General features: G+C 44.4%; 1 protein-coding gene across 1 annotated transcript; it reads left to right on the top strand.

Annotated features, from left to right (window-relative positions):
- The first annotated feature begins 2511 nt into the window (after positions 1-2511).
- Positions 2512-25377, top strand: LOC136476198 (serine/threonine-protein kinase EDR1-like). Its single transcript, XM_066473944.1, has 17 exons — positions 2512-2693; positions 5648-5950; positions 6045-6252; positions 6563-6753; positions 6840-7078; positions 14179-14274; positions 14401-14493; positions 15777-15857; positions 17906-17989; positions 19582-19678; positions 22584-22878; positions 23239-23362; positions 23451-23470; positions 23650-23806; positions 23942-24230; positions 24333-24405; positions 25117-25377. Exons 2-17 carry the CDS (start codon positions 5708-5710, stop codon positions 25197-25199), a joined length of 2373 nt encoding a protein of 790 aa, XP_066330041.1. The 5' UTR covers positions 2512-2693; positions 5648-5707; the 3' UTR covers positions 25200-25377.
- The last annotated feature ends 1933 nt before the right edge of the window (positions 25378-27310 follow it).

Genomic DNA, 27310 nt, shown 5'->3' with positions numbered 1-27310 from the left:
GGTTTGTTTCTCCTGGACTCGGCTCTCTCCGACTCTGCGTGGGCGATTGGAGGTGATTTTCGAGCAGCGTCGGATGGCTCATGCAGGCTCACGTAGGAAGGTGGAAATCTCCGCCCGAGCTCCCCCCAGCGGCAAAACCCGCCATCTTTATAAGCGGCCCTCCTCCCACGGCGGCATCTTCTTCCTCTCCCCTTCGTTCCCCACTATAAGCCCGTTGAGTGACAATGGAGTTGGCGAGCTGGTGGTCGTCGTTGCGGTCTCCTTCCTCCAAGGGCTTTGTCTCCGTTCCCCCAGCTTCGGATCTGCTCCGACACGGTGCTGCTCCATCTTCTACGGGGCTTTGTGGAGGCGGTCGTCTTCCTCCTTCGTCCTCTTCATCTCCGGTGGTGCGGTTGGTGTTGGTGGCGGAGGATCTGCTTCCTCTCCTTCCAGATCTGCTACCTCTTCACTGGCGGCTCTTCTTCTTCTTTGTCTTGCGCACCTCCTACTCTCTGACGACAACCCCGAGGTGAAATTGACCCCAATCCCTCACTCCGATGATATTAGGGTTTTGTTTGACCTTAAGGTTTCGATTTGGTCTATGAAAATGATGTACAACCACATGTGGTTCATTTCAAATTTGAGTAGCAATTTCATGCTGAGGCCACAATCTTTGCCTATGATGCCAGTTAAATTGTTATGTCCATGTTAAAGCACTTCATTGGCTGGACATTTGAGATCCTTGATTTGGTTTAGAAAACCGAAGGTCTTCAATGCCCACCAATGCACTATTTCATTTATGAAAATATGACTTAGGCTAACTGTTAGACTTTTCTCTCTTCCTCTGCCTACATCTAGCGGCCATTGATGTGAATGAACCTATGATTTCTGCAGCTTTTATTAAGTTTACTACCACTAAGGCACTTACAATACAAACAATGTAGAAAAATGGGTCCTTACTATATGGTTTTTTAGGGGAGGAACCCTGGGATTTACATGAGTTGGCATGAATGCAATCTGTAAGTGCTTGGGTACTCTAATGCTAGGTAGATGAAGTACAAAACTATGATCAAGCTGTTCATGATTACAATGCATCAATTGGGGCTTCATCTGTGTCCCAAAAAGTCCTTCCTAGTCATAGTACTGCTGTGCTGATTGGTACAACGGATGGTAAGCAAGGTAGTTGGAAGAATGTGCTTATTGTGGCTCTATGTTTGATGATCTTTGCTTTTTGGAAGAGACTTACCATGTCTGCCTCATGTAACTGCAATATGTAGGCTAATGATGACAACATCCTTCTCATGATTAGCTGGCTCTATCTTTTGCTTTGTTGCCTATTTTATTCTCTGTGACTCGTGGTTTCCTTTTATGGCCCCGTTCGCTGGTCTGAACTTTGGCTGAAACTGGCTGAAAACACTGTTCCGGCTGAATTGTTGTGAGATAAAAACACTGTTCCGGCTGAAAAAACAAGCCGAACAAGCCAAATTTAAGACAAGCGAACAGGGCCTATGTTGTTGCAAACTAGAACTGATCTATGTGTTGTTGATCAATATTGCCTATATGTTCTATTTTTGTTTCTTTGGAGCCAACTATGATTAACTCATGCATGAGGCTAATTTGTTGTCACTACTTTGTCATTGGTATTGTTGTAACCTTCTCTTTGGACAATATAAATGTTAATGAAACTATCTCTATTACGTTGTTGTGCCCTTATTCTATCTTGCTTGATGTTTGTGTTTCTTGGGCCATGCCGAGCTTGGCAAAAATCAAACACAATCTCGAACCGGTAGTTAGAGGTAGTTGATGATGCACCTGACTGCTGCGGTACAAGATATCAAAACGGGGGTTGTGCACTCTGAGCCAGGCCATGGCTGGCTAGGGGTAGGGGCTGGCCTGCGGGCCAAGCCACCCACACCACTCAAATCAAACACGCCCTAAAATTTCTCCATCCGGGCTCTCGTCCTGGGCTAAGCAGGCAGCTCTCCCTCACAGAAGTCTAGTCTCCTTCAAGTCAAGTCCCAGGCCTGGCCCATATAACTTGATAAATGGTCAACTGGCCGACTTGTCTTCCCCTCAATCAAAAAATAAAAAAAAACAAAGGGAAAAACAAAAAACTGGCCGACTAGTCCCCACGGGTCCTCCGGTGTCTGGCTCCTCGGCCATTCTCCCGTTCTAATCCGCCAGAGCCCAGAGGAGGCAAGTCGTTCTCGCATCTCGCGCGCCTAGTGAACGAATCCCTAACCCCACAATTAGAGCGAGTATAATAGCAGACTGTAAGCCGACTAAATGCTGAGGTGGAGGAGAGAGGGGAGAAGAGAGAAGAGAAGCGGGCTGTAAGCTTACAGCTGGCTTAGGCACAAGAACCAAAAAAGTCTGTGAGAGAGACAAGTGGGCCATGTATTAACTATAAATAGCTAACTACTGTATGAGTGGACTAAGAAAAGGCTATAAGAAACCTTACAGCCAGCAAGCCGACTGTATTATTAGCCGTGCTCCTAAAAGCAAGCAACCCCCGCTCCCCACCTGCGCTAATTAATCACATCACGAGATCCCCTTTCTACACCTCCTTCGCCTCGACCTCGCCTCGCCGCGCTCCCACCACCGCCACCACCCGGCCGCCTCGCTCGCGACGCACCCAGGCGCCCCCGCATCCCGCGGCGCCGGATTGGGTTCCGCCGGGGATCCCGCGGCGAGCCTCGCCGCCCGCGCCGCAGGTCAGTTCCTCCATTCTCTCTAACCCTTCGAATGTGGACGTTGCTGCGCGCTCGACCGATGGGCGACGTGCTCCGTTGCCGGTCCGGGATTGATGCGGAGAGCGAGTGGATGATGGCAGCGGGCAATGCTGTCTTTGCCGCGTTGGTCTTTGCAATTTGTCAACGCCGCTTCTTTCCTATACTTAATTGAGCGGCAGAGTTCCTGCCTTTTCTTTCCAAAAAAAAAAAAAATGTCAACGCCGCTGGGGTTTGACTTTGCGTGAATACAGTTTTCAATTGGGAGCTCCAATGGAGTGACTGGCCTGCGCTGGTGGGCGATATCAATTTGGGCTGCTGACGCGTGAGAGGGCACCAAAGCTCTCTGGTCAAACTCTTTGAGCTGGACGTTGGATAAGATTAGGTCGCCCAGTGTACTGTAGTTACGCTCGCCTGGTCGCCTGTTAACCGGTCTATTAGAGATTGGCTGGAGACCTACGCTTGCCTTCATCACATGCTACGCTTTGTCTTTGGCTCGGTGCCAGTTTAAATGGTAGTAGTTATAACTGGCTCATAGTTAGTCATGGATTTCTGTGGCTCAGTGGTCCAGTACTAGTTTTTCAATTCCTGGATCGGTGTACATGCTAGTCAAACATGAGGCTGTTGGTTTAATGTGATCACACATTCACACCTGGTTGCCTTGGCGGTAACATCACCTGTCCCCTTTCTCTCTCTTGTGTTGGAGCTTGATAGTGATTGCAGTATGGAGTTTGATAGTGATTGGCTTTACAATCTCTGGTGGAAGGGACACTGGAGACTTCTTAAAATTTAGATATGGTGCATTTTCATTGTCTTTTTATGGTGGGAGATGGCTGTAGATACAAGATTAAATTTAACTGGTCGGTGTGTCAAATTCTGAAGTGACCAACAGTTTTACTTTATTCTATTTGAGGTTTGATTTGAATGAGAATTCAAAGTGCTGAAAGAACTGAATTGTTAGTATCTAGCATGCGTACTGTATGCCCTGATCTGTGTACAATCAACATATGCGCGCGTGAAGTCCGATCCTTTGCAGAGCATGTTTCTGGTTCTGCTCCTATAGTCCTTCGTGAAATAACTGTTCTGTTTTAATAGATATGTACATTTAACATATCGTGAAATCTGAACCTTTGCAGAACATGTGTCTAGCTGTGTTCCTGCAGTCATATGTGACAAAATTTAGAGGAGCTCTGATGTATCTGGTGTTCCTGTTGTACTTGACTAATCATGTCATAAACTTTCAGTTGCACGAAAGTAATTTCTTTGTGCATAATTTTTAACATAAAATGGGATAGAACATCTAGAATGTATCAGTTGTTCCATGTGAAAAACACTCATGGAAATCAATCTAAGAGAATATCGGTAAGTTTTGAAGTTTAAATGCAAGTACGGGTGTTGTTTTAACATGACAATGCAAGTACGGGTATTCTTTGGTGGAAAGTCCTTAATTTGCATCCACAAGAATAGGTTAATCCTAGCATGTGAACCCTGCTTTGCTATGGGTTTTAGGTTCAGGCAATTTCCTGACCGCTCTGTATTTAACCAAGAATTCCCTCCAGGCTTCTAATTTTTTGGTCAGTCGGTACAATTGGTCAACATGCGATTGATCCCTTGGTACCATTATATAGAGCACCAGGGCATATGCATCCTATGCGTACCCCAGCATATGGAAGCTAGATGCAGCATGTGGCTCAGCTGACCCGACGCGCATAGAATGCAATAGAGCCGATCTAATGCTGCAGTAGAGTTAGGGTACCAGGCAGGTAGCAAAGAAGCGAATGGATCATGGGGTAGGTGGTTAGCCTAACAGACTACGCGTTTCTTTTTCCATTTTTTGGTTTGTCATCAATTTCTTGGGTAAAAGGGAGCAATATTAAAAAAACTATAGTCTCAATGGTTGGTCATTATAAATTTATGTTATCTAATCATTTGGAAGGCAAAACATGTGCCAAGGCAAAGGAAATTGTCATAGGTCACTATTGTTCTATGGCTTGGTCCATCGATCTTCCTGACATTAATTATCAGTTCCTGACAGCTATCGACATGTTCCCAATCAAGTAGCTCTATTTCTGACATCCTGACATACCGATTTCAGTTTCCGACCGGCTTTCCTGATTTCGATTTTGTTTTCAGGTAAAAATGTGAAATTGGATGTGGTTAAAGCTTTTCCCTAACGTTTTCATCCCTACTATAAACTATTCAGAACCTGATAATTAAAATTCCTTTTGAGCTGGGTCTGATGAACTGTAGTCGTGATGGTGATGTGGCTGAGCATAGATGCTCTATTAGGAGTCAATTTTAGAGTAAAGAAAGATGTTGGTGCTTCAATATTGGTTGTAAACTGGTTCGCATGATAGTTCTTGTTAGTGACTGAGTGGCATTCGTGACATTATAACAAGGAAATCAATGTTTCACAATAACTGGCTAGCAATATATATGCATCATGTCTGGAGAATGCTGAAGTCATTGAATTATCCACATAGTGATAAATTCTGCTTAGTTCTGTTTGTTCGATACAGGAATTTGTAACATGAAAATGGCAATCCTCATTTGGATTTGGCAATATACATTCAGACACCCACAGCTCATATATTTGATCATTTGAATTGACATTATAACATAAATCAGATTGCCACAATTGTGAAGTATTTACTCAAACCTGTTCTAAAGTTGATTGAGTTGTGCTCGACACATTTACATATTGTTTATACAAGCTGAATAGTAACATCTGGTCTTTATGAACATGTCATTGTGATCCCATAATCTGCTGGCATCCTTTTTTTTTGTTTTTCTTGTTATTCTTAGAATTTGTAAGCATTTGTTTTCTGTAAAGAATTCGAGGCCTCGCCACATGTCTCAAAAAAATAAATTTCATAATTCCCAATTTTTAATTGTCCGGATATTATGTTCAATTTGTTTCCTTGTTCATTTAAACGTAGGGTGGTCTTGAAGGATGATAATTGAAGCAAAATGATTCTCTATTTCACCATATTTTGGAGATGGATGATCTGCCAAGGGATGAAGGAAGATCCCAGACACACCCTTCAGATCGGAATTGGCCCTCCCATTTGGAGCAGAAGTTCCAGTCCTTGTCCCTGACTAAACAGGAAAGGAATTTTGACTCTGCATATTCTTCCCTTGATTCTAGGGAAGTTGGTCATTCATTGCAGGCTGCTCAGACATTATGGTCTAGTGGATCCCTTTCAGGTCCAATACCCAATGGTTTTTATTCCATTATTCCGGTATGGGAAGCCTTTTTATGACATTAACTTGTTAAAAGATTATGAGTAACTTGTTTTGGCATTTTAGTTCGTTCGTTGACTCTGAATGTTGCAGGAAAAGAGACTCAAGGAGCGTTTCGATACCATACCTTCTCCTGATGACCTTTATTCTCTTGGAATAGAAGGATTTAAGGCTGAGATTATCCTTGTGGACATAGAAAGAGATAAAAAACTATCTGCCTTAAAGCAGCTATGCACAGCACTGGTAAAAGGATTGAATTCAAATCCTGCTGCAATGATAAAAAAAATTGCAGGTTTGGTAAGTTCTTCGTGGGTTTCTTTACAAAATGTAGGATGATCATGCCAACTTTTTATCCCCTTCAGAGTGCTGCAAGATTCATCCTTGTGATAGATTGCCTTAAAATGGTTTACATAGAGTTTTCCTAGTTGAAACCATTCCATTTCTACTTCTGCTCATGTATTTGGTGATTTGTAATTTTGGTGCTTGAAGTATATGAATGATCTTTCGTTTTTCCAAACCATTGATTATTTTTTATTCTTCCTACCTATATAAATGCCATATTAAGTTTTTATTACTTCTCTTTAACTTCAGTTTTTTAATGATAATTTCAGGTTTTGACTTCTACAACCGACCAAACCCACATCTCAGTCCTGCAAGAACTTCCTCTGAAGAACTTTCTCATTTCTTAGAAAATAGAGGAGTTCAATTGCTGGGACAGATAAGACATGGATCTTGCAGGCCCAAAGCTATATTATTTAAAGTCCTTGCTGACTCAGTTGGTATAGATTCTAAACTGCTGGTGGTATGTTTTTACCTTCCATCAGTATGTCTGAACATGAAATAGTATTAATCTCTTCAAATGGAATTTCATAATCCTAACTTGTGCAGGGCATTCCAAATGAAGAACCTCATGGATATGATGATTCGTCCAAACATATGTCTGTTGTGGTCATGCTGAAATCTGCGGAGTTTCTAGTTGACCTGATGCGTTTTCCAGGACAACTAGTTCCATTTTCATCCAAAGCTGTTATCACATCCCATATGTCTGCAGCTGGAGAAAGTGATTCAGCCGACTATGATTCCTGTGACTCTCCTCTTGAACCAAATAGTCCTCTATGTGCTCAAAGGTATACTTGTGAATATCCATTTGAGTGGTATTTGGTAGTAGTTCTTTTTGGTCCCATGAATCTAGTATTAATGTATTAACAGCCTGTAACTTTGCTATTTAGTTTTGAACTATGTGCATGGAATTGCAAATCCGTACTAGGGTGTCATATTTTCCAACTCTGCGTCTTGTAATTTGATGTAGAACCAAGTTGCTGGAATGTTACACATCCACAATGAGAGTAATTGGAACTGATAGATTTACTTTTCTTTAGTGCTACCATTGGCACAACAAGAGCATTGATTGTTTCCAATGTTGTGTGTTGAACTTTTAATGCTGTAACTTATGAGATTTTTTCTTCATGAGCCTTCTTGTTTTATAAAATTTACTCCAGTTTACCTTTTTATAATGTTTTAGATGAAACATTGAGAATTTTTGTGATGTTTAATTTGTCTTATTTAAAGCACCGTCAGTTTACTTTTTGTGCTTCTGCTTTTGAGAAATTTGTGTGTTTGAAACTTAAAATGATATTTTGGTTGCCAACTTGACATTTGGGAACAATTCTGTGATGGGCGTAGATTGGTTGGCGGTGGATTGCGTAGATTATAGTGGAAGGAGGTAGGAGGATGAGTGATAGAAAGGCGACGGAGACCCATGGTCGCAAGGAGAGGCGTGGCCTAGAGCAAGTGATGGCGTAGGATGATAGAGGATGTATTTGGTATATTACCGATTATACGCAAGGGGGTTATATATATAGCCTAGTCTAGCTGTACCAGGCAAGGGATCCATAATACAATCTAACACTCCCCCGCAATCGGAACGAGAGTGGAACAAACGCCCAGACTAGAACGGAATTCTAGAAAGACAGAACTAGGTAACCCCCTGGCGAAGATGTCCGTGTACTGAGAAGTACTCCCTCTATTTCAAATTATAAGATGTTTTGGTTTTTTTAGATACATAGCTTTTGCTATGCACTTAGATATACACTATGTCTAGATACATAGTAAAAACAATGTATCTAGAAAAGCCAAACATCTTGTAATTTGGAGCGGAGGGAGTAGTAGGTGTAGAGAATCACCACACACCCTATGTGGGTGGGGAGCCTTTCATATATATAGCCAATAGGCATACATGGAGAGTACAAACATGGTAAGCTATTACCTGTACAAGGAAGCTATCCTAGGCTATATATAGAAATAGCCAATCTAGGAATCTCTCTAATTGAGCCTAATTGATCCTGATATATACATATCCACCCGCCCGCAGTTGTAGCGGAAGAATCACGGACGCATAGACTGGTCCGAAAATCAGTGAAGAGCTGGACGGGTAGAGCCTTGGTCATGATGTCGGCGAACTGATGTGCGGATGGGACATGAAGCACCCGGAACTGTCCTAGAGCAACCTTTTCGCGGACGAAGTGGATGCCGATCTCGATGTGCTTTGTGTGGCGGTGGTGGACAGGGTTGGCAGTCATATAGACGGCGCTCACATTGTCACAGTAGACAACCGTCGCAAGCGGGATGTGGATGTGGAGCTCCTGGAGCAACTGACGCAGCCAGCAGCACTCGGCCACAACATGTGCCACTGCACGGTACTCTGCTTCGGCACTGGAGCGAGACACCGTCGTCTGACGCTTGGAGGACCAAGACACCAGGTTGTCACCGAGGTAGACGCAGAAGCCGGAGGTGGAGCGGCGCGTGTCTGGGCAGCCAGCCCAGTCAGCGTCGAAGTAGGCGGTGAGCTGATCAGCGGCGCCGGTGCCCAATTGCAGACCCACTGACAGGGAGCCCTTGACGTATCGCAAGATGCGCTTGATCAGCGCAAGGTGCGGCTCACGAGGGTCGTGCATGAAGAGACAGACCTGCTGGACAGCATACGCCAGGTCTGGTCTTGTCAACGTGATGTACTGGAGGGCACCAGCAATGCTCCTGTACTCTGAGGGGTTGACGACCTGGGCGCCCTCTGAGGCGGACAGCTTGGTCCGGACATCCACAGGTGTTGCAGTCGAGTGGCATTCAGACATGCCAGCACGCTGGAGGAGATCCACAGCATACTGCCGCTGGGAGAGGAACAACCCACTGCTGTCCCGGGTCACCGAGATGCCGAGGAAGTGGTGGAGGTCGCCAAGGTCCGTCATGGCAAATTCTGAGTGAAGCTGGGAGGTGACATGCTGGAGAAGTGTCGTGGACGACGCGGTGACGATGATGTCGTCGACGTAGAGGAGGTAGACCATGTTGTCGCCGTCCTTGTAGATGAACAAGGAGGCATTGGACTTGGATGTGGTGAAGCCGATGCTGCAGATGTAGGTGGAGAACCGCTGGTTCCAAGCTCGCGGTGCCTGCTTAAGTCCATACAGGGACTTCTGCAGCAAGCATACAGAGTTAGGGGCAGCAGGGTCGACGAAGCCTTTCGGCTGCTCGCAGTAGACCGTCTCCTCGAGGTTGTCGTGAAGGAAGGCATTCTTCACGTCGAGCTGGCGTATGGGCCAATCTCGGGATGCAGCAATGCTGAGGACGGTGCGGATCGTGGCCGGCTTGACGACCGGACTGAAGGTCTCGTCGTAGTTGACGTCGGCCTCCCGTGAGAAGCCGCGGACGACCCAGCGCGCCTTGTGCCGGGCGAGGGAGCTGTCGGAGTGAAGCTTGTGCTTGAACAGCCACTTGCCAGTGACAATGTTCGCACCAGGTGGCCGAGGGACGAGGCGCCAAGTGCCGTTGTCGATCAGCGCCTTGTACTCTTCAGCCATCGCAGCGCGCCAATTGGGATCGGCGAGGGCACTGCGATAGTTCGCCGGGATGGGCGAGGCGACGGAGGCAGAGAAACCGTAGCGCTGGACGGTGCGGAGGCTGCCGGTCTGTGAACGTGTCACAGGCCGGGCCACTGGAGCTGATGGAGATGCAGCAGGTGTTGCTGGTGGGGGTGCCGATGCTGCTGGACGTACAACAGGGGCCACGGAAGCAGCCTCAGGGGCCACTGCCTCTGTGGTCGGCACGGCAGACCGGGCGCGGCGAGTGTAGACGACGCCGAACCGCCGGCCGCCCAGCTGGGGCCCGCTCGCAGGGGGAGCAGCAGCAGGGTGCCCACCCGCAGGGGTAACCAGGGGGCCCAGCTGGAGGATGGCCGAGTCCAGGGGCTCCGGCGACGCATCCTGGCTGGAGGTGGCATCAGCAGGCGGTGAATGGTGCTCGCTGGTGCCGTCGCGGAAGAGAGTCCCTGCATCAGAAAATCAAGTGAAGACGACATGGAAGCCGCCGATGGTGCTGCCGAGAATGGGAACATGGACTCATTAAAGATAACATGGCGAGAGATGATAATGCGACGAGTGGCCATGTCGAGGCAGCGGTAGCCCTTGTGAGAGGATGGGTAGCCTAGGAAAACACAGGGGGCGGATCGAGGGGCAAGTTTGTGTGGGGAGGTGGTTGTGAAGTTTGGATAACAGAGGCATCCAAAAACTCGAAGTGAAGAGTAGTCTGGGAGGGTGCCGTGAAGGAGTTGGTGGGGTATTTGGTTGTGAATGGAGGAGGGACGTCTATTGAGGAGGAAGGTGGCTGTGGTTAGGGCCTCAGCCCAGTACGGAGGTGGCATGGACGCATGAAGAAGCATTGTGCGGATGGTGTTATTTGTGGTACGAAGCATGCGTTCAGCCTTGCCGTTTTGTGGGGAGGTATAGGGGCATGAGAGGCGGAGTGTAATGCCAAGGCTGATGAGGAAGGTAGTAGTAGTGTGATTAACGAACTCAGTCCCATTGTCAGCTTGAAAGGATTTAGGTGTGGTGCCAAATTGTGTCTGAGTGTAGGCAATAAACTCAACAATGTGGCGGTGCACCTCAGATTTTTGTCGAAGAGGAAAAGACCAGCAGTAATGAGAAAAATCATCCAGGAAAACAAGATAGTATTTAAATCCAGAATTGCTGAGTACGGGAGATGTCCACACGTCACAATGAACTAAGTCAAACGGAGCATGGGTTACAGAGGTGGAATGACTAAAAGGGAGCCGCACATGCTTGCCAAGTTGACAAGCATGGCAAAGACATGGCGAGCTCTTATTGTAGGAGATGACTGACATGCTCTGTAGAGTGGCGAGGCTGGATGGACCGGGGTGGCCGAGGCGCTGGTGCCATAGGGACGAAGTGGTGGCGAGGCTGCAGTGGTGTGCTGGCGTGGAGGGGAAGGTGTAGAGGTCGCCACCACTATTGCAGCGAAGAGTCACGCGCCCCGTCTGTTGGTCCTTGACAGAAAAACCACAAGCGTCGTCAAATTCAATAGAGCAGTTATTGTCACGGGTGAATTGATGGACAGAAAGGAGGTTGCGCACTAAATTGGGGGCAACCAGAACATTGTTAAGATGAAAAACAGAGGTGGGGGAAGATAGGATGGATGTGCCACGGCTGGTGATGGGGATGATGGTGCCATTGCCAACCGTGATACCTGAAGGAGGAGGGGGAAGACGGGACAGAAGTATACCATCCGAGGACGACATGTGAGTTGTGGCACCGGTGTCGAGGACCCAAGTGGAGGACCCCTGGAGAGACATCTGGTTCAGAGCAGCGATGAGGCCGGCCTGATCCAGCCGCCCTGCTGCTGAGGAGGTGGAGCGGAGGTCGCAGTGCCGGAGAACTGGGCGGGGGCGAGCGCGGTGTGGGCTTAGGCTGAAGGGAAGGCGCCGAGGACCCCTGGGCCGCCCGACACTGGTGGACGCCAAGGCTGCTGATGCACCCCGGCTGTCCAGGGAGGGTAGCAGTACCAGGGGGCCGCAGGCAGTGCAGGGGGCCTGTGCCCGCCCCCGGATTGGGAGCCGCCCCTGCCCTTCTTCTTCCAGCGACCGTCGCCGCCGCCCTGACCGCCACCGCCGCTGTTGCCGCCATGGCGACCGGCGATGGAACCGCCGCTGGTGGTACTGGAGATGGTGCGGCAGGCTGTGCCGCACGAGGCGTGGAACGCGGTCTAGGCAGCAACGGTGCCCTCGTTGGCGAGGCAGAGCTCCTTCAGCACGAGCTTCTCGCGAGCGGTGGCGAAGTCCGGCAGGGGGTGCGAATCAGCGATGTTGTCGGCGGTACCAGCGAAGCGGGGATTGAGGCCGCGTAGGAAGTTGAGGACGAGCTCCGAGTCGGTGATGGTGCGGCCGACATCGCGGAGCGCATCGGCGGTGGCCTTCATCCGCTGGGCGTAGTCGTTGATGGACAAATCGCCCTGGGTCATGGAGTGGAACTCGTGACCCAGGAAGATGGCGCGCGGAGCCTTGTTGGCCTCGAAGAGGCGCTTGATGGCGACCCAGAGCTCGCGCGCAGTCTGGTTCGGCGCCGCAGCAAGGCCGAGGACGTCTGGCCCAGCGGAGCCAAGGAGCCAGTCGCGAACGCAGGAGTCCGCGATGGCCCAAGCAGGGTCAGTGGGATTGGCCTCCGCCGTGCCATCCACGTGCGAGAGAAGACCAAATTTCCCGCAGAGGGAGGAGAAGAATGGCTCCCACTGATTGAAGTTGGGCTTGGCCAGTTCCAGCTTCCAGGGTCACCGGGATGTGGTTTTTGACAGAGATCGTCGCGTAGGGGGCGACGAGGATGGCCGGGGCAGCGGAGGTGCCTGTGGGGGCCAAGGTGCCAGAAGATTGGCTGGGGCTGGTGGCAGGGGAGGTCGGCATAACGACCTGGGAGGAGAGAGAGGTCTGGTCGTGGGAGGGAGGGAGGAAAGAGGACCTAGGTCTCTGATACCATGTAGAGAATCACCACACACCCTATGTGGGTGGGAGCCTTTCATATATATAGCCAATAGGCATACATGGAGAGTACAAACATGGTAAGCTATTACCTGTACAAGGAAGCTATCCTAGGCTATATATAGAAATAGCCAATCTAGGAATCTCTCTAATTGAGCCTAATTGATCCTGATATATACATATCCTAATAGTAGGGACATGAAGAACTCGAATAGCTCCAGTAGTCACCTTATCACGAACAAAGTGCAAATCAATCTTGACATGTTTAGTGTGTTGCAACACTAATGTTGTCGCAATACACATGAACAGATCGCCGAATAGGACAATGAAGCTCCTTAAGTAACATCTGAAGCCAACAAGTTTCAGCAATAGCATTAGCAACAGCTCGGTATTCAGCCTCAGCACTAGAACAGGAAACCATGTGCCAAGACACAAGTTTATCACCATGAAAAACACCATAGCCAGATGTGGAGCACCGAGTTTCAGGGCAACCGACCCAATCGGCATCACAGTAAGCCACCAAGGAGGTCGGAGTAGTGTGAAAGAGCTGAAGACCATGATCCCAAGATACCGAAGCACCCGCTTGACCATATCCAGCGCCAAGGGCAGTGAGAAGCACTTGAGGAGGGCAGCCATGTAGCCAAACCGTCCGTTGAGCCTGCGAAGAACAGTGAGAACAAGTGTCCGATCAAGGACCGCCTCCCCCACGTCGGCCAGCCCTGATGAACAGATCACCTTGGACGAAGGTGCGGAACTCAGCGTTGAGGTTCATGGCACGTGTTTCCTTGTTGCTAATAAATTGCTCCTTAAGAGTAAGCCAAACTTGGCAAGCAGTAGCGTTGGTCGTCATGACGAGCTCAACCAAGTCGGAGGAGATTGCTATAAAGCCATGAGAGCACCGTGCAATCTGTGTGCTGCCAGTGGACGTCGGTAGCAGTGTCATCATTGACATTGGTTAGGATGTACTTGCTGAGCGTGTTGAGAAACAAGCCCCTCCGGTGGCTGTAGTTCATCGAGAGAACATCGGGGTGATAGGGATTAACGGCTTCATGTTGACCACAGAGACCTGGGCATGAAGAGCAGCGGTGGCGGCCGCGGTCTGTGCCGCAGCATAGGTTCGATATGCTTCCTCCTCAGCGTGACGGCTTTCCTCCTGATGGAGGCATTCGACTTCAAGACGGGCGGTCTTTGCCGCACAGAGCTCAGCAGCCCAGTGTTCTTCCTTGATGTGCTGGGTTTCTTTGTAAGTCATGCCCGCCACTGGGGGGCCGTTTGGACCTGTGACAAATTCATTAATAAATGCAAACCGAACGTTTCAGGGTGGAATTAAATTGTGGTTACTTTGAATTTCCTTGCTATTGTCTATTGGTCTGTGGTGAGCACTGTAGCCGACCCCCCCTGTGTCTTTTTCAGGCAAGAGCAAGATGACGGCAATAGATCCTTCAAAGTCCTCACACTACGAAACATCATGCTCAAATCGACAAATTCTATGGAGGGTAAAATGAGTGGGTAAGCTATATAATCAAGCTTGTTCAGTGGTTTTATTTTTCTTTTGTTCCCATGTTTACTGGTTTTCTCATTGTACACTTAGCTGCAAAATTACTCATTTAGAATTTTTTCCTTGTGCTTTTCCAGTTCATCGCATAGTGAGCCAAATGTTGCAAATGCCTTCTGTGGTCACAGCCGCGATAAAGTTGTGAATGAACATCAAAGAACTGCAAGTTCAAGGTTCTCTTTTTGATATCGCATATCTTAGTAGCAATTCTCATTGAATGGATAAAAAATGACAATAATGTTTCTAGTTTTATAATCCTACCAAAAATTCATTAAAAAAACAAATACAAAGGACCTAGCAAAGAACACATAGATGCAGCCACAGGCGTGATTTGTTTCTGACACCACCCATCTGCATACAAGTCAAGCTTTGGGATCAGTATTCATTAAATTATCCGCATGAAAATTGTGTCAGCATATGTGTCGTCACTTTAATTATAATTTTGTTATTAAAACATGATAACTTATAAGGGCAGCTCCAACAAAGAACTTTTGAGCTAGCTCTAAGCATTTTTTTCATATTTTAATAGAAGAGAGAGAAAAACTAGCTCTTGATCAAGAGCTAGACTCTTATACACATTCCAAGAGTCATTGCTAAAAGTTAACACTATCGAAGATGTTGGCTTAGAGCTAGTAACTAGCTCTTACTGTTGCGGGTGCCCTAACAAAAGTATTTGGAGGCAAATCTACTGATGATTTCATATAATTGATTGGTATTTGTACCGATGTAGGCCTACTTTTATTTAGTTTGATTGCATGCATTCAAGGTGGATCTATCTTAACTAGATGGGGGTACTATATATAAATTACTAATTGAATATTTTGGAATTTGAAATTTCAAGAAACTCTTCTAATACCAGTGGCATGTGCTATGACATAAACTACAAAACTTCAATAGCTCTTAGCTATTGGGATGTTATAAGTGCACTTTCAGTCCTTTGCATCCAAGCTTTGTTTTAGTTCCTCTGCTTGAAGACTTGGCAAATTGTGGGTATTTTTGTTTGTTTATTTATCTCTGTCCTTACCCTTTGGATAGAAAGTAACAAGTAGCATGAACATGACAAGACATGAGATGCAGTTGAATTTTTGCTACATGTAGCTGAGTGATGTACTTACTGCTTGGCTCTACATGGCATCTGACAAAATCCTCGATGTCCCATTGTCATTACTTGCCTTTCAAGCTAATTTTGCTGTCCGAAACCCTAAAATGGAATTAAGGTTTATTTAGAAGTACAGCAAGTGATTAAAATGGGTGGACAGAAGTAAAGGTGCTGTAAGTGCAAAATGTCCTTGTTACGAATGTTCTATGGAAGCTTTATCTGCTAGTTATTTTAGTTCTACTTTCTACTGCATTGTATGACATTTCCTTCTTATATTCATATAAAATCCCAACATAGAATATGGATTTCTCATAGATAAGGTTTCTTTTCCTCAAATACATTTCTTTGTTCCTGTAGTCCAGAGCATCCACTGTCCAGAGTTCGTGGGCGCTCAATGCTGGGTGATAGACAATATGGTGGTGCTGTAGCAGTGTCAAGGTACCTCAGTAAGTTTCTTTTGTGTACTTTTCAATCTGAACCAACCAGAAAAGGCAAATTCTGATCCTCATTGTTTTAGTGCCCAAACAGGCATTTATTGCTACATCCGTGGTGCCTCTCATTTCCCATATAATGTGAAAAAGAATCATGGACAGAAAATGAACAATGGCCAATTCGGTTTTAACGACACACTAAACTCTAATACCTGTTTAATTTTACATCGTCGAAAAGTACAATTGATAACCCCCCCCCCCCCCCCCCCCCCCCAACACACACACAAAAAAAAATGTGCAAACTGACCTGTTTTTGGCCTATGTGTCTCCTGAGTCTGGACCTTGTGGCACCCCTTATAACAATGGCTGCGGGCTCTATATGTGTGTAGGTAACCTTTTTTTAGGAAAGAAAAGTGTTCATCTTCTTCCTTATGGCTATTCTCCTCTCCAAATAGTCTCCATCAGTAGAGAAGACAACATGTTGCTTCGTTGCCTCTAGTGGAGTAGAACTTACAAATCCATGAAATTACTGGCTTCAGCATGAGCATCGATTTTTTGCAACCATGCAATCGTTTTTTTTTTTTTTGAAAAGAACAACACCCCCACTGTTAGGATTTTTTATTAAACCTAAAAGAACCAACTGTACAAAAGAGAGAGAACAAAAAAAACCACAGCTAAGAAGGAAACAGGTAGCCTGAGGTAGGCTGGGCCAAACTATGTACACAAATCTATCCAAGAAAGGAAGAGAGCGCGCTTGTTTTCAGAGATCCTGTGAGCTTGTAGGCGCGCTTCATCAATGAAACCTGTTTTCCAAGCAAGGAAGGATGATTGGCCTCTACTAAAAATGAAGTTGTTTCTTTGCTACCAAATTTGCCAAGCACTGATGGTAAAAGCTTCCATGAAAAAAGGGTTTGAGAACCCCTCCTTCGCTTCCAACAGCATATGAAAGAAATCCATCGCAAGGTTCCACTGAACACCAAGCAATCATAGCCATTGACTCTTCTATTATTTTAAACTTATCCCTCACTGGTCCTCGACACGACCTGCAGAGTGGCTGCTTTGTGACAAACGCATGGTACCAGCAATCCTGCTTTGTGATATCTTATGTTCGAGAAATAAAATCTATGCAAGTTTGTACTGCCTTCAGTGCTGTAAAGCTAAGTGTCATTTGCCACAACAGATGAAAAAGAATCACGTTATCGCCCATCCTTTGACAGGCAAAACTTATTTGAGAAAGCTAGTTTACAAGCCCATAGATTCTGTGGTTCAAAAAGACCAGCTTTCCTTTCTTCGTTGAGCCTCTTTGGCTAAGTTCGAGTTCCCCTTCTTGCCCTTCTCAGGCTCTGTACAGTTTTTCTGTTGTTTGTTTCGTTTTCCTCTCTTAGTTTGTACAGTTATTCAGTTGTTTCGTTGTTTCTTTTTTTTTTAATAAAATTCTTACAGTGGGGGCCTCCCTGCTGTATTTGCAGTAAAACAGATGAAAATGAATCATGTTATCGCCAACAAGATAATTTTATGTAATATGTGGAGCGCCATTTCTGAGCTTGGCATGTGCTCCTCAGTTCTGACATGACCTTCATCGCACCTTTGATGCTGTGCTTTGCTAGACAATGTCTCGTTGCTGATACTACTGGCCAAGGTTTGCTGCTGCTTGCATCACACATACCTTGCCATGCCTCGCTTGCCCTATAGGTTTGGGCTTGTCACCCTGAGGAACTTGTGATAAGGTTACAGCTTTGTAGAAGTTGATTTATTTGTTGGAGACATATTTTCTCTTATTCTTTGTCACAGGTTTTTTGACTTTGTGGAAGGGGATCACTTATCTGTATACCCTTTAGTTATATACTGTTTTTGTGAGGGTTGGGGAGGCAGAAAAAATGAAAGGGTCAGCAGCAGAATCCTTATAGCAGTAGAAATAGAAATTATATGAGCTTAACTTTGATAGCCAGCTTACCCTTGGGCTATAAATGGTTTAACACTAGTGCAATCAATATTTTTTAATCCAGTAGTACTGCTTTCTTTTGCCCTAATTAAACATATTTTGCTTGATCATAGGTCAGATGGCGCATCAACATCGAATACACATAGAGCACGGAGGAGTACTAATATTACTCCTGAAATCAGTGATGATATTGTGAGGTTGGCAAAGATGGTTTTCAACTCTGATTTGTCTCAAAATAATGGTCAGCTGCTAAGTCCAGTGAAAACACAGTGATTTTGGTTTTATTACTGTACAACACAACTTCGCTAAAATCCTCGGTTTCCTTTTAAGATGCAATAGGATGGGTTTTTTCCTTTCTGAACAAACAATGAAATGAATGAAAACAAACAAACAGTTGGTATTTTAAATATTCACTTGTATAAAAATTTGATAGTTCAGTAACTTATGTCTATTCAGATGTCTTTTGTCTTTTCTAGTTCTTGTGCTACCTAAGAAATATGGTTTGTAATGTTCAGGAATTATATGTTGAGGTTTACTTTTATTTTGGTCCAAAGTTTGTGTCGGTACAGAAAGTGACCAACTAGTAAATATTTGTAGTTTTGCTGCACGTTGTGATCGGAGGTGGCCTAGCACTCAATGACACGGGATTTATACTGGTTCAGGCAACGTGCCCTACGTCCAGTGTGGGTCGGTCGGTGACTTTATTCCCGAGCCCAGGTGCTCAAAGTTTGTAGTGGGCGCCCGCAATACTGTTGATGTCACTGCAGAACGTCAGGTACATGTGGGAGGTTGAGCTGCTTTCTTCAAGACTGAAGGACGTCGGTACCTGCAAAAATGTTGTCTTGCCGACTGGAGGCATGGCTTTACCATGTTCACCTGGTACGGTGAATTCCGGCGCCCACAATACTGTTGATGCCCAGAGGCACATGGGGGGTTTTACCGTACGGGTGTTTTGACCGGCGCCTACAATACTGTAGAGGTAAACGTTGGCGCCTACAATACTGTTTGTGGCAGGGCGGTTGTAAAGTACTGTTCCGCAGGGTATGGTCCCTGGTGCCGTGGTTTGACTTGTGAGCCCCGTCTTGCCTTCCTTCGTACGCCTTCTTGTTCTTTCCGAGCGGGCGTCCCCGGTCGGATGTCCCCAGTCGGTTCTGGCGCGCCAGTCGGAGAATAGCGATGGGCAGGGTTTTCTATGAACCCTGGTCGGAGACACGGGGCCGGAGTCGGAGGCGGTCCTCGGGTCAGGCTTTCCGAGTGGAGGCCATGCGAAGGCGGCCGGGGCCTGACGCTAGCGCTCCGATCGGAGAGGCCGTTCGGAGTTGGCCTGAGCCTGAGCTAGTGTTCCGGTCGGAAAGATGGGCCGAAGGCGGCCAGGGCCTGAAGCGAGTGCTCCGGTCTGTTGAATTTAGACTCTCGGGCCGGTCCAGAAGAGAAAAAGGCCGTCCTCCTGGGCCGAGCCCTGGCGTGGAAGCCGGTCCCCGAGGGACCCCGGGTTTATGAACCCGACAGTTTGAGTCATATAACACCTTACATCTCTGCATCAAATCACCTATTTATGTTTCTTTTCTAATTGCCATAAATTAATTCAATCTTTTTTGTGTTCATTTCACTTTTTGGCCATTTAGTTTTTCTTGAAAAAATATCACAGAATTTTTATATGCATTTTGTTTGTTTGGCTAATTGGCCATAAGCAAGTTAGGAACTTCTCCCATAACAATTTTTTGCTCTTATTTATTTGGAGACATTATATGCCCTGGCTGACTTTGAAGTGTGTTTTTCTTGTCTTCAGAGCAGTTCGAGCAATGAGTGAAAGCATGAGACAAAATCGCCTTTCAAGGGGGCAGAAAGATGGTAGTCTTGGTCCCTCAAATGACTCACTGAAACATGTATGCTCCGTTCGCTTGTTTATGTCGTGGATCATCTGAAAGTATATTTCTGTCGTGGGTCGTGTGCTCAGTTTATGTCGCCCCATTCACTTGTTTGATTTTCATTTTTCCTAAATACTTATACGCAATGATAGTTGTGATTTACTATTTGACACTTCACGACATGCCATAGGTTGTCTGTATTTTTTCTTTTGTTTTTTCTTATTTTTTAAAGCTTCCTTGATTAATTTTGCCACAGGACATTCAAAACGTGTCATCGTTGCTGGAAAACATCGGAAGAACTGATCTTTGCTGCTAGATGCTACAACTTTGTATAGAGTCGATACTAAACAGAGTTTAGTGTCCTGCAGCAAATGTTTTTAAAAAATTGATCTTACTAGACATTTTGCTGGACACTAAATCATGTCCAGCAGCAATGTACATGATTTGGTAGTGTTCAGCAACAAAGATCTGTGTTTCCGATGTCTTCTAGCAAAGGTGACATGTTTCGAGTGTCATGTCGTGCATTAAAGAATTTGTATAGACAAATGCACGTGTGTGATTTCTACAAAAATTTGGTCAATGAAGATGTTGATATCATTATTAAAGTAGTAATCTAGAGAGAGTTTCAATGCACGTCTGATGCTTTGTTCACATTTTATTCATGTTCTGATGCCTGGGTTCGACGGTGTAAGAGATTTCCTTTTCCAACTGAAATGAGATTAGTTTCCAATTTTTTATGGAATCATAGTTTATGTTTCTCAAACTCATCATTAATTCAGGTGTTTATTCCTTTGCGGAAAGGACTATCTGCTTAGGTTTTCTTTGTTGTCATAGCTTGTGATCTCCATTGATTACGTAACCACATTAGGGTGCCACCACTGGTTAAGTGGATGCTAGCAAAATTCTTCTAAATGCCATCCACAGGTGTTGATTTATAAGATACCTAGTTTTGTTGCTTTTCACACCTACAGCAAACACATATGTATTAAAAACCAATGAGTTACCTATATGAATCTAAGTATCAAACACCTGCTATGCTCATCAGCTCATCAAAGGGATTACTTCCTCTGATTGGAAATATAACTCCATCTAGGTTTGTCGTAAGTAAACCTTTTTTCTTCGAATATAAATATCTAAAATTTTATATAGATGATAACACAAGGTTTTACTATATTCGTTATAAAAAAAAAAGCTTTCATAGTATGTAACTCCTTCCATTTGAGATGATATGTTTTTTATAGATATTGTTAGTCAAAGAGTCATAGTGGACTAGTGGAGACTGTTGATGTTGTAATAGACTTATATTTCTGACTGGAGGAAGCAAGGGAGTAAGCCACTTTACGGTTCCAATAGGTAGATTCATCCTCTTCATTCAGAGTGCCGAGGGTGCAGGTCGCATGACAGTCTTTTAGCTCTGTTTCATTCATATTTGTAGAGTAGCATATACATGTTTGATTCCTATTTTTTGTGTGTAATATATATATGGGCATTAAGGAAGAAATGGATCCATGCTATATACTTAGTTGATTACAAATAGTACATGTTATTGTTATGTGGTGCTGCACTTATGCTAGGCACCACAAGCAGGGTGGATTGGCACAAACCAATTAAGCTAAGAGGATTAGGAGGCTTACTATTGCTTAAGAATCAAGATAAGTTAGATAAGATCAGTTTGTTATGCTAAGTGATTGTTTTTGTTGGTTTGTTGCACAAGGCGTACTCTATATAAGATGCGATGCCCACGAATAAAGCAAAGCGGACATTATCTCCTATCCTTCCCTTCCTTCTCCTTGGTGCTTCGCACCACCCTACTCCATGCTGGGGGGATGAAGTTACAAGTCTCATCCTCCTATTGAAGGCTACAACCTTATATCAAACCCCTCCACTGCAACCCTCAACATAGGACTTGTTCATTTTAATTTCAGAGGAAATTCCATGCTGAAGTATAAACCTAAATCTCTTAGGAAGTACTGTTGTAAAGGTGTTAGGCAGTGCCTATTAATTGGCCTTGCTTAGGTGGCCTGTATACAAAGGAGGAAGGTGTGTGAGGAGATATCCTAAAGGAGAAAGGGGCAAGTGAGGCAATCCACTCAGCCCGGCCCAATACAAGATACCCTAAGCCGCTTGCCTCTACATCTACAGCCGCCATCCCTTGCAATTGTGATTGTCGCCCTGTATCACCCCCTACCTTTCCCCACCACCGCCACCGCCGCGGAGGCTGAATCAGGCTGTTCGCATCAGATTGTCGCCCCGTATCACCCCCTACCTTTCCTTATCAGCGCCACCGCTGCAGAGGCTGAATCAGGCTGTTCCCAACATCGTTGATGCCAGATCCAGCCATTCCTGATGTGTACATAGCTGGATGTTAGCCTCCACTGGTGTCCCTCTCCCTCAGTACCACTGCTGACGCTGAATCTCACTGTCCTTGCCTCCATCGCTGCCGCAAGACCTGTGCTTCCATCTTTGGAGTTAGATCTGTGATTCCATCACTCCCTCTTGCCTTCACCGCAAGCCTGAGGCCCAGCCTGGCATGACCACCAGCCTTACCGCCTAGGCTCCCGTTTTGGAAGATGGCTGCCAACCCCACCAATTTCAGTAAAATCGCTGCGGTAAGAGATTATCTGTCATCTTGCCTTTTAGAACACCAAGAGAGACACATATGTGCATGTTGAAACCAGGTATTGTAATATGTCACTGCAAACACAGAAAGCTTGGTAAAAAGGGGGAAATATTAAAATTTTGTCTCATGTGACATTTCTTAACTTGTATGATTTTGGAGTGGTATATTTGCAAATTCCAGAGTAATTCAACTACACATGCCAACATATTCTATGCTTTTTATCCAATACACCCAAAATTATTTTTAAGTCTTGATTACTTAGTTTTGTGGTTTAATTATTGCTGTAATCCATACTTTATGTAGGAACCTGCTGGTGACTCCAATGACGATGAAGTATCCACAAGACGACCAAGTGCACTGGAGGGTTTGAGAAGACAATTTAATAGTCAGAAAGCTGTGTCATTGCCTTCGTCGCCCCATAGGTCAGGTATTCTTGGCTCTGACCTCGGGAGCCCATCTGACTATACAGAAGCAGATCTGGTGGCAACCTGGAATGAGGTGTTGCAGTCTTCACCATTTCTGAACAAGCCTTTATTGCCATATGAGGAATGGTGCATTGAGTATTCAGAGATTACTGTTGGCACTCGTGTGGGAGTAGGCAAGTAATATTCCCTGTTATCAAATATTTTTTATATTTTTGAAGCACTTCATCATCTGAAGTCTTTTGGAGTCAGATGCATCATCAGAAGTTATGCTTATTACTCCCTCAATTCCAAATTATAAGATGTTTTGGCTTTTCTAGATATGTAACTTTGCTATGCATTTAGATATACACTATGTCATAGTAAAAGTAATGTATTTAGAAAAACTAAAACGTCTTATAATTTGTAGCGGAGGGAGTACTATTTATTAAAAGAATTGAGACAATCATAATGAATCTGAAGTAATAGATGCAATGTTTGCTTTATGTGGCATCTGATCTTGTTAAAGGTAGTAACTCATCTAAAATTTTCTTTAGGGTTTTTTGGAGAAGTCTTCCGTGGCCTCTGGAATGGAACAGATGTAGCTATAAAAGTATTCCTGGAGCAAGATTTAACAACAGAGAATATGAAAGATTTCTGCAATGAGATCTCAATACTTAGGTTTTACTTGTATCTTTTGGCCATTACTTTTCTTATGAGTTGTCTAAAAGATTGTTCTCTTATTGTTTTTTTTTTGGTTTTGTTGCAGCCGACTTCGACACCCCAATGGTACTACCTCCACTGAGCTTTCATTGGTTTAGTTTCAATTTTTTAATTTTGGTTTCAACTTCTGTTAGTATCTGCTGGGTCTTGTGTTCGGAAATGGCATTTCCTATTTCATCAAGAGAAGAACTTATGATATATTTTGAAAAGTATGCTAATCATGTTTATGGGGCTTTGGACTGCAGTCATACTCTTTCTTGGTGCATGTATGAAGCCTCCTCACTTATCCCTAGTCACTGAGTACATGGAAGTGGGTTCTTTGTATAGTTTGATTCACTCAAAAACTCAGAAAACTAAGCTCCATTCGAAGAGGAGGTTAAAGATGCTCCGTGATATCTGTAGGTGAGCATGTTCAATGCCTCTAGCTTTCTGGACTGTTCAATGCCTGTAGTTTTTCAGACTGTTCTGTCCCTGCTATATCTTTTGTGTTCCTTTTTCCATGTCTAACACCATGGTTTGGTTATAATGCTGTACAAGGGGTCTCATGTGCATGCACCGACTAAAGATTGTTCACCGTGACCTCAAGAGTGCAAATTGCCTTGTTAACAAATACTGGACAGTCAAGATATGTGATTTTGGGCTCTCTCGAGTAATGTCAGATTCTGCAATGAATGACAACTCATCTGCGGGAACTCCAGAGTGGATGGCTCCTGAGCTCATCCGCAACGAGCCATTCACAGAAAAATGTGATATCTTCAGCTTCGGGGTTATCATGTGGGAGCTTTGCACTCTTTGTAGACCTTGGGAAGGAATTCCACCTGTTCAGGTAGCCACCATACTTTTCCATGGCTCTTTTTTTTAAAAAAAAAGAAAGATAAATTGTCACTAAATTAAGCCAACTCACATATGTCTCCTATCTGCATGTTAGATCGTTTACTCTGTTGCGAATGATGGGGCAAGACTGGAAATACCAGATGGGCCTCTTGGAAGCTTGATAGCGGGTATGATTTCTGTTCCTTCTATGAAAGGGTAGTTGTTTGTTTGCTCCTGCATCCATTTGGAACTTCCATTGTGGTTTGTCTTGGATTACCAGGTGTTTGTTAATCAACATTATATAATGGACACATGTTGAATTTTTCAAGCATTACCTATAAGAAATTTCCTATCTCTACAGGCGGGTGAAGGTCCTTGTTTTTATCTATTCCATGGAAAGATAGGAGGAAACTGATTGTACATTTTTTTTAATACTTTTGACCCTAGAAAAAAACACAGAAAGTCCTTTATCTTTTGTGAACAATACATAAATCTCATACAAGTTTGAATGTCTACCCAGCAATCATACAGAAATGGTACGCCTGTTTGTAAATGTATGATGTTCTAGACTCTGGGAAGTCAACTTTGACCATAGATTTAAGAAATAATATCTGGCTTGTTCACATCGACACTCTTTGGATTTTTCATGAAAAGTACTTTCATAAGATAGTTTTTTTTCCTTACCATTTTCATATAAAAAAACTGTCGATGTACAAAATCTCATACAATTATGAGCACGAGTATTAGTCAGCAATGTAATGTTCAGACATCCATTTATCAAAGCTCACATTTGAAATTTAGGTCACCATCTCATTCTTAAAAGAGGGAATTTTGCTTAACTCTATTCGAGCACCTACTGTTGACCTACCCTAAAAACATGCTGCATTCCTGTTTAACAGATTGCTGGGCAGAACCGGAGAAGCGTCCAAGCTGCCAGGAGATCCTGACCCGCCTTCTTGATTGCGAGTATACCTTGTGCTGAGGTTTTGCTTCGAGTCTATAGCGGTTATATGGGCATCAAACGGTCCGGCTTATATACATCCATTTAATTTCCCATTTCACATACATCATTGAGGATGTAAACTAATACCCTGTACTATAATAAGCAAACTTTTCATAATCTCTGTAATGCTAATGCCCCAAAATTCAAAAAAAATGTTTTTGCAAAAATTTTCTTGTTCGAGTTTTGTGCGTTTTCCCTTTATTATATCTATATCCTAGACCCTTTGTGAAATAGTGAGATGTCATTTTCATACATCTATATGCGATATTTCTTTTAACTTTTGATTGACTTTCGGCCGAACCCAACGATTCTTCCTGGTCCTGACCCAAACTTTTATTTTTTAGTTAAGGCCTCTTTAGAAGGGTGGGTTTTGTGCAAACGGTAAAGTCTTGCCGCCTGTGATCGGAAGGCTCCGGGTTCAAGTTGTGGTCTTCTTGCATTGCACATGTGAGGGTAAGGCTTGCCATTGACATCTTTCTTCGGATTCTGCACAGAGCGGGAGCTTTTTGCACTGGGTACGCACTTTAGTTAAGGCCTCTTTACTTTTTTTTTTCTCCCTACACCGGCCCTTGCTAAGCAAGTAGTTCCGCACCGGGGCATTCTATGCTAGTGGGTGAACCAGGCGTAGTACTTTTTTTTTTTGAGCAAACCAGGTGTAGTCCTACCTCCCTAGTCCCTCTTGCTAACAGGATGTTTGTTTCTTTAGTCGTTCTTAAAATTCATATCATATCGAATGTTTAGATACTAATAAAGGACATTAAATATAGATTAATTACAAAACCAATTACATAGATGGAGGTTAATTTACGAGATGGTTTTTTTAAGTCTAATTAATCTGTCATTAGCACATGTTTACTGTAGTACCACGTTGTCAAATCATGGCTAATTAGGCTTAGAAGATTTGTCTTGTAAATTAGTCGTAAGTTATGTAATTAGTTTCATAATTAGTCTATATTTAATACTCTATGTATGTATTTAAACACTCGATGTGATAGGAATTTTAGGAGGACCTGTAAATCAAACAGGGCCTAATTCTGGTGGCCTAGTTCTGCTGAGCAAAATCGCCGCCCAGAACGTGGCAGCTTGAGATGGCCCATCCGTCGCTGGGCTGCTTTGCTCCTTTTCTCTGTTCGCTTGCTGGTTGCTGCTGTCAGAGTCGCCAGGAGACGTCCGCACGCAACTGATGTCCCCTCCTCTAGCCAAAAGGAGATTTTTTTATATTTTTAACCTTTTTTAAATAAATTTTAAATCTAATATAATTGTTTTTTTATTTTCAAATCTAGCAGCGTCAAAATCCGTGGCTATTTCATGCTGTGCCCATATTAAATAGGGTCTCGTTAGTAAAGGGCACTACTTTTCAAGCTGATGAGCTGAGTTCGACTCCTGGCGTTGTAAGGGGTGTTTGTTCCATGGACTAAATTTCAGTCTATGTCACGTCGGATGTTCGGATACTATTTAAGAGAACTAAATATGAGTTAATTATAAAACTAATTACATAGATGGAGACTAATTTACGAGACGAATTTATTAAGCCTAATTAATCCACCATTAGCACATATATTACTGTAGCACCACCGTGTCAAATCATGGACTAATTAGGCTTAAAAATTTCGTCTCGTAAATTAGCCACAATCTGTGTAATTAGTTATTTTTTGTTTATATTTAATACTGCATGCATGTGTCAAACATTCGATGGGACAGGGACTAAAATTTTCCTGTATGAATCAAACACCCCCTAACTTTTTTCGGCCAGCCACGCATATGAAATTTTCACAGTCGCGCGCTGTAGCAAAGCTACCCGCGCCAGTTTGCGGCTGCATGCGAATTTGGAATCTGATTGCCGCGCCATTTTTTTCGGCCGCTTGGAGCATTAGCATGTGGCGGGGTGCTTATTTAGGTGCCGTTTGGTTTCGTAAGTCAGGTGACTTATTAAGTTAGGTGACTGAAAACCAGTGATTTATAAGTTATGTATATTTGGTGGTAGATGATTTATAAGTTCATGTCTGTTAAGTGAAAGATGTGGGACCCACATATAAAAGGGTGTCTTATAAGTTTTAAGCAGGGGTGAACCAGCTTATTTTTTATAAGCA

This window comes from Miscanthus floridulus, chromosome 8 (genome assembly GCF_019320115.1).
Source record: "Miscanthus floridulus cultivar M001 chromosome 8, ASM1932011v1, whole genome shotgun sequence".
Lineage (NCBI taxonomy): Eukaryota > Viridiplantae > Streptophyta > Magnoliopsida > Poales > Poaceae > Miscanthus > Miscanthus floridulus.
Note: the sequence above shows the minus strand (reverse complement) of the source record. Positions and strands in the feature narration are given on the sequence as shown.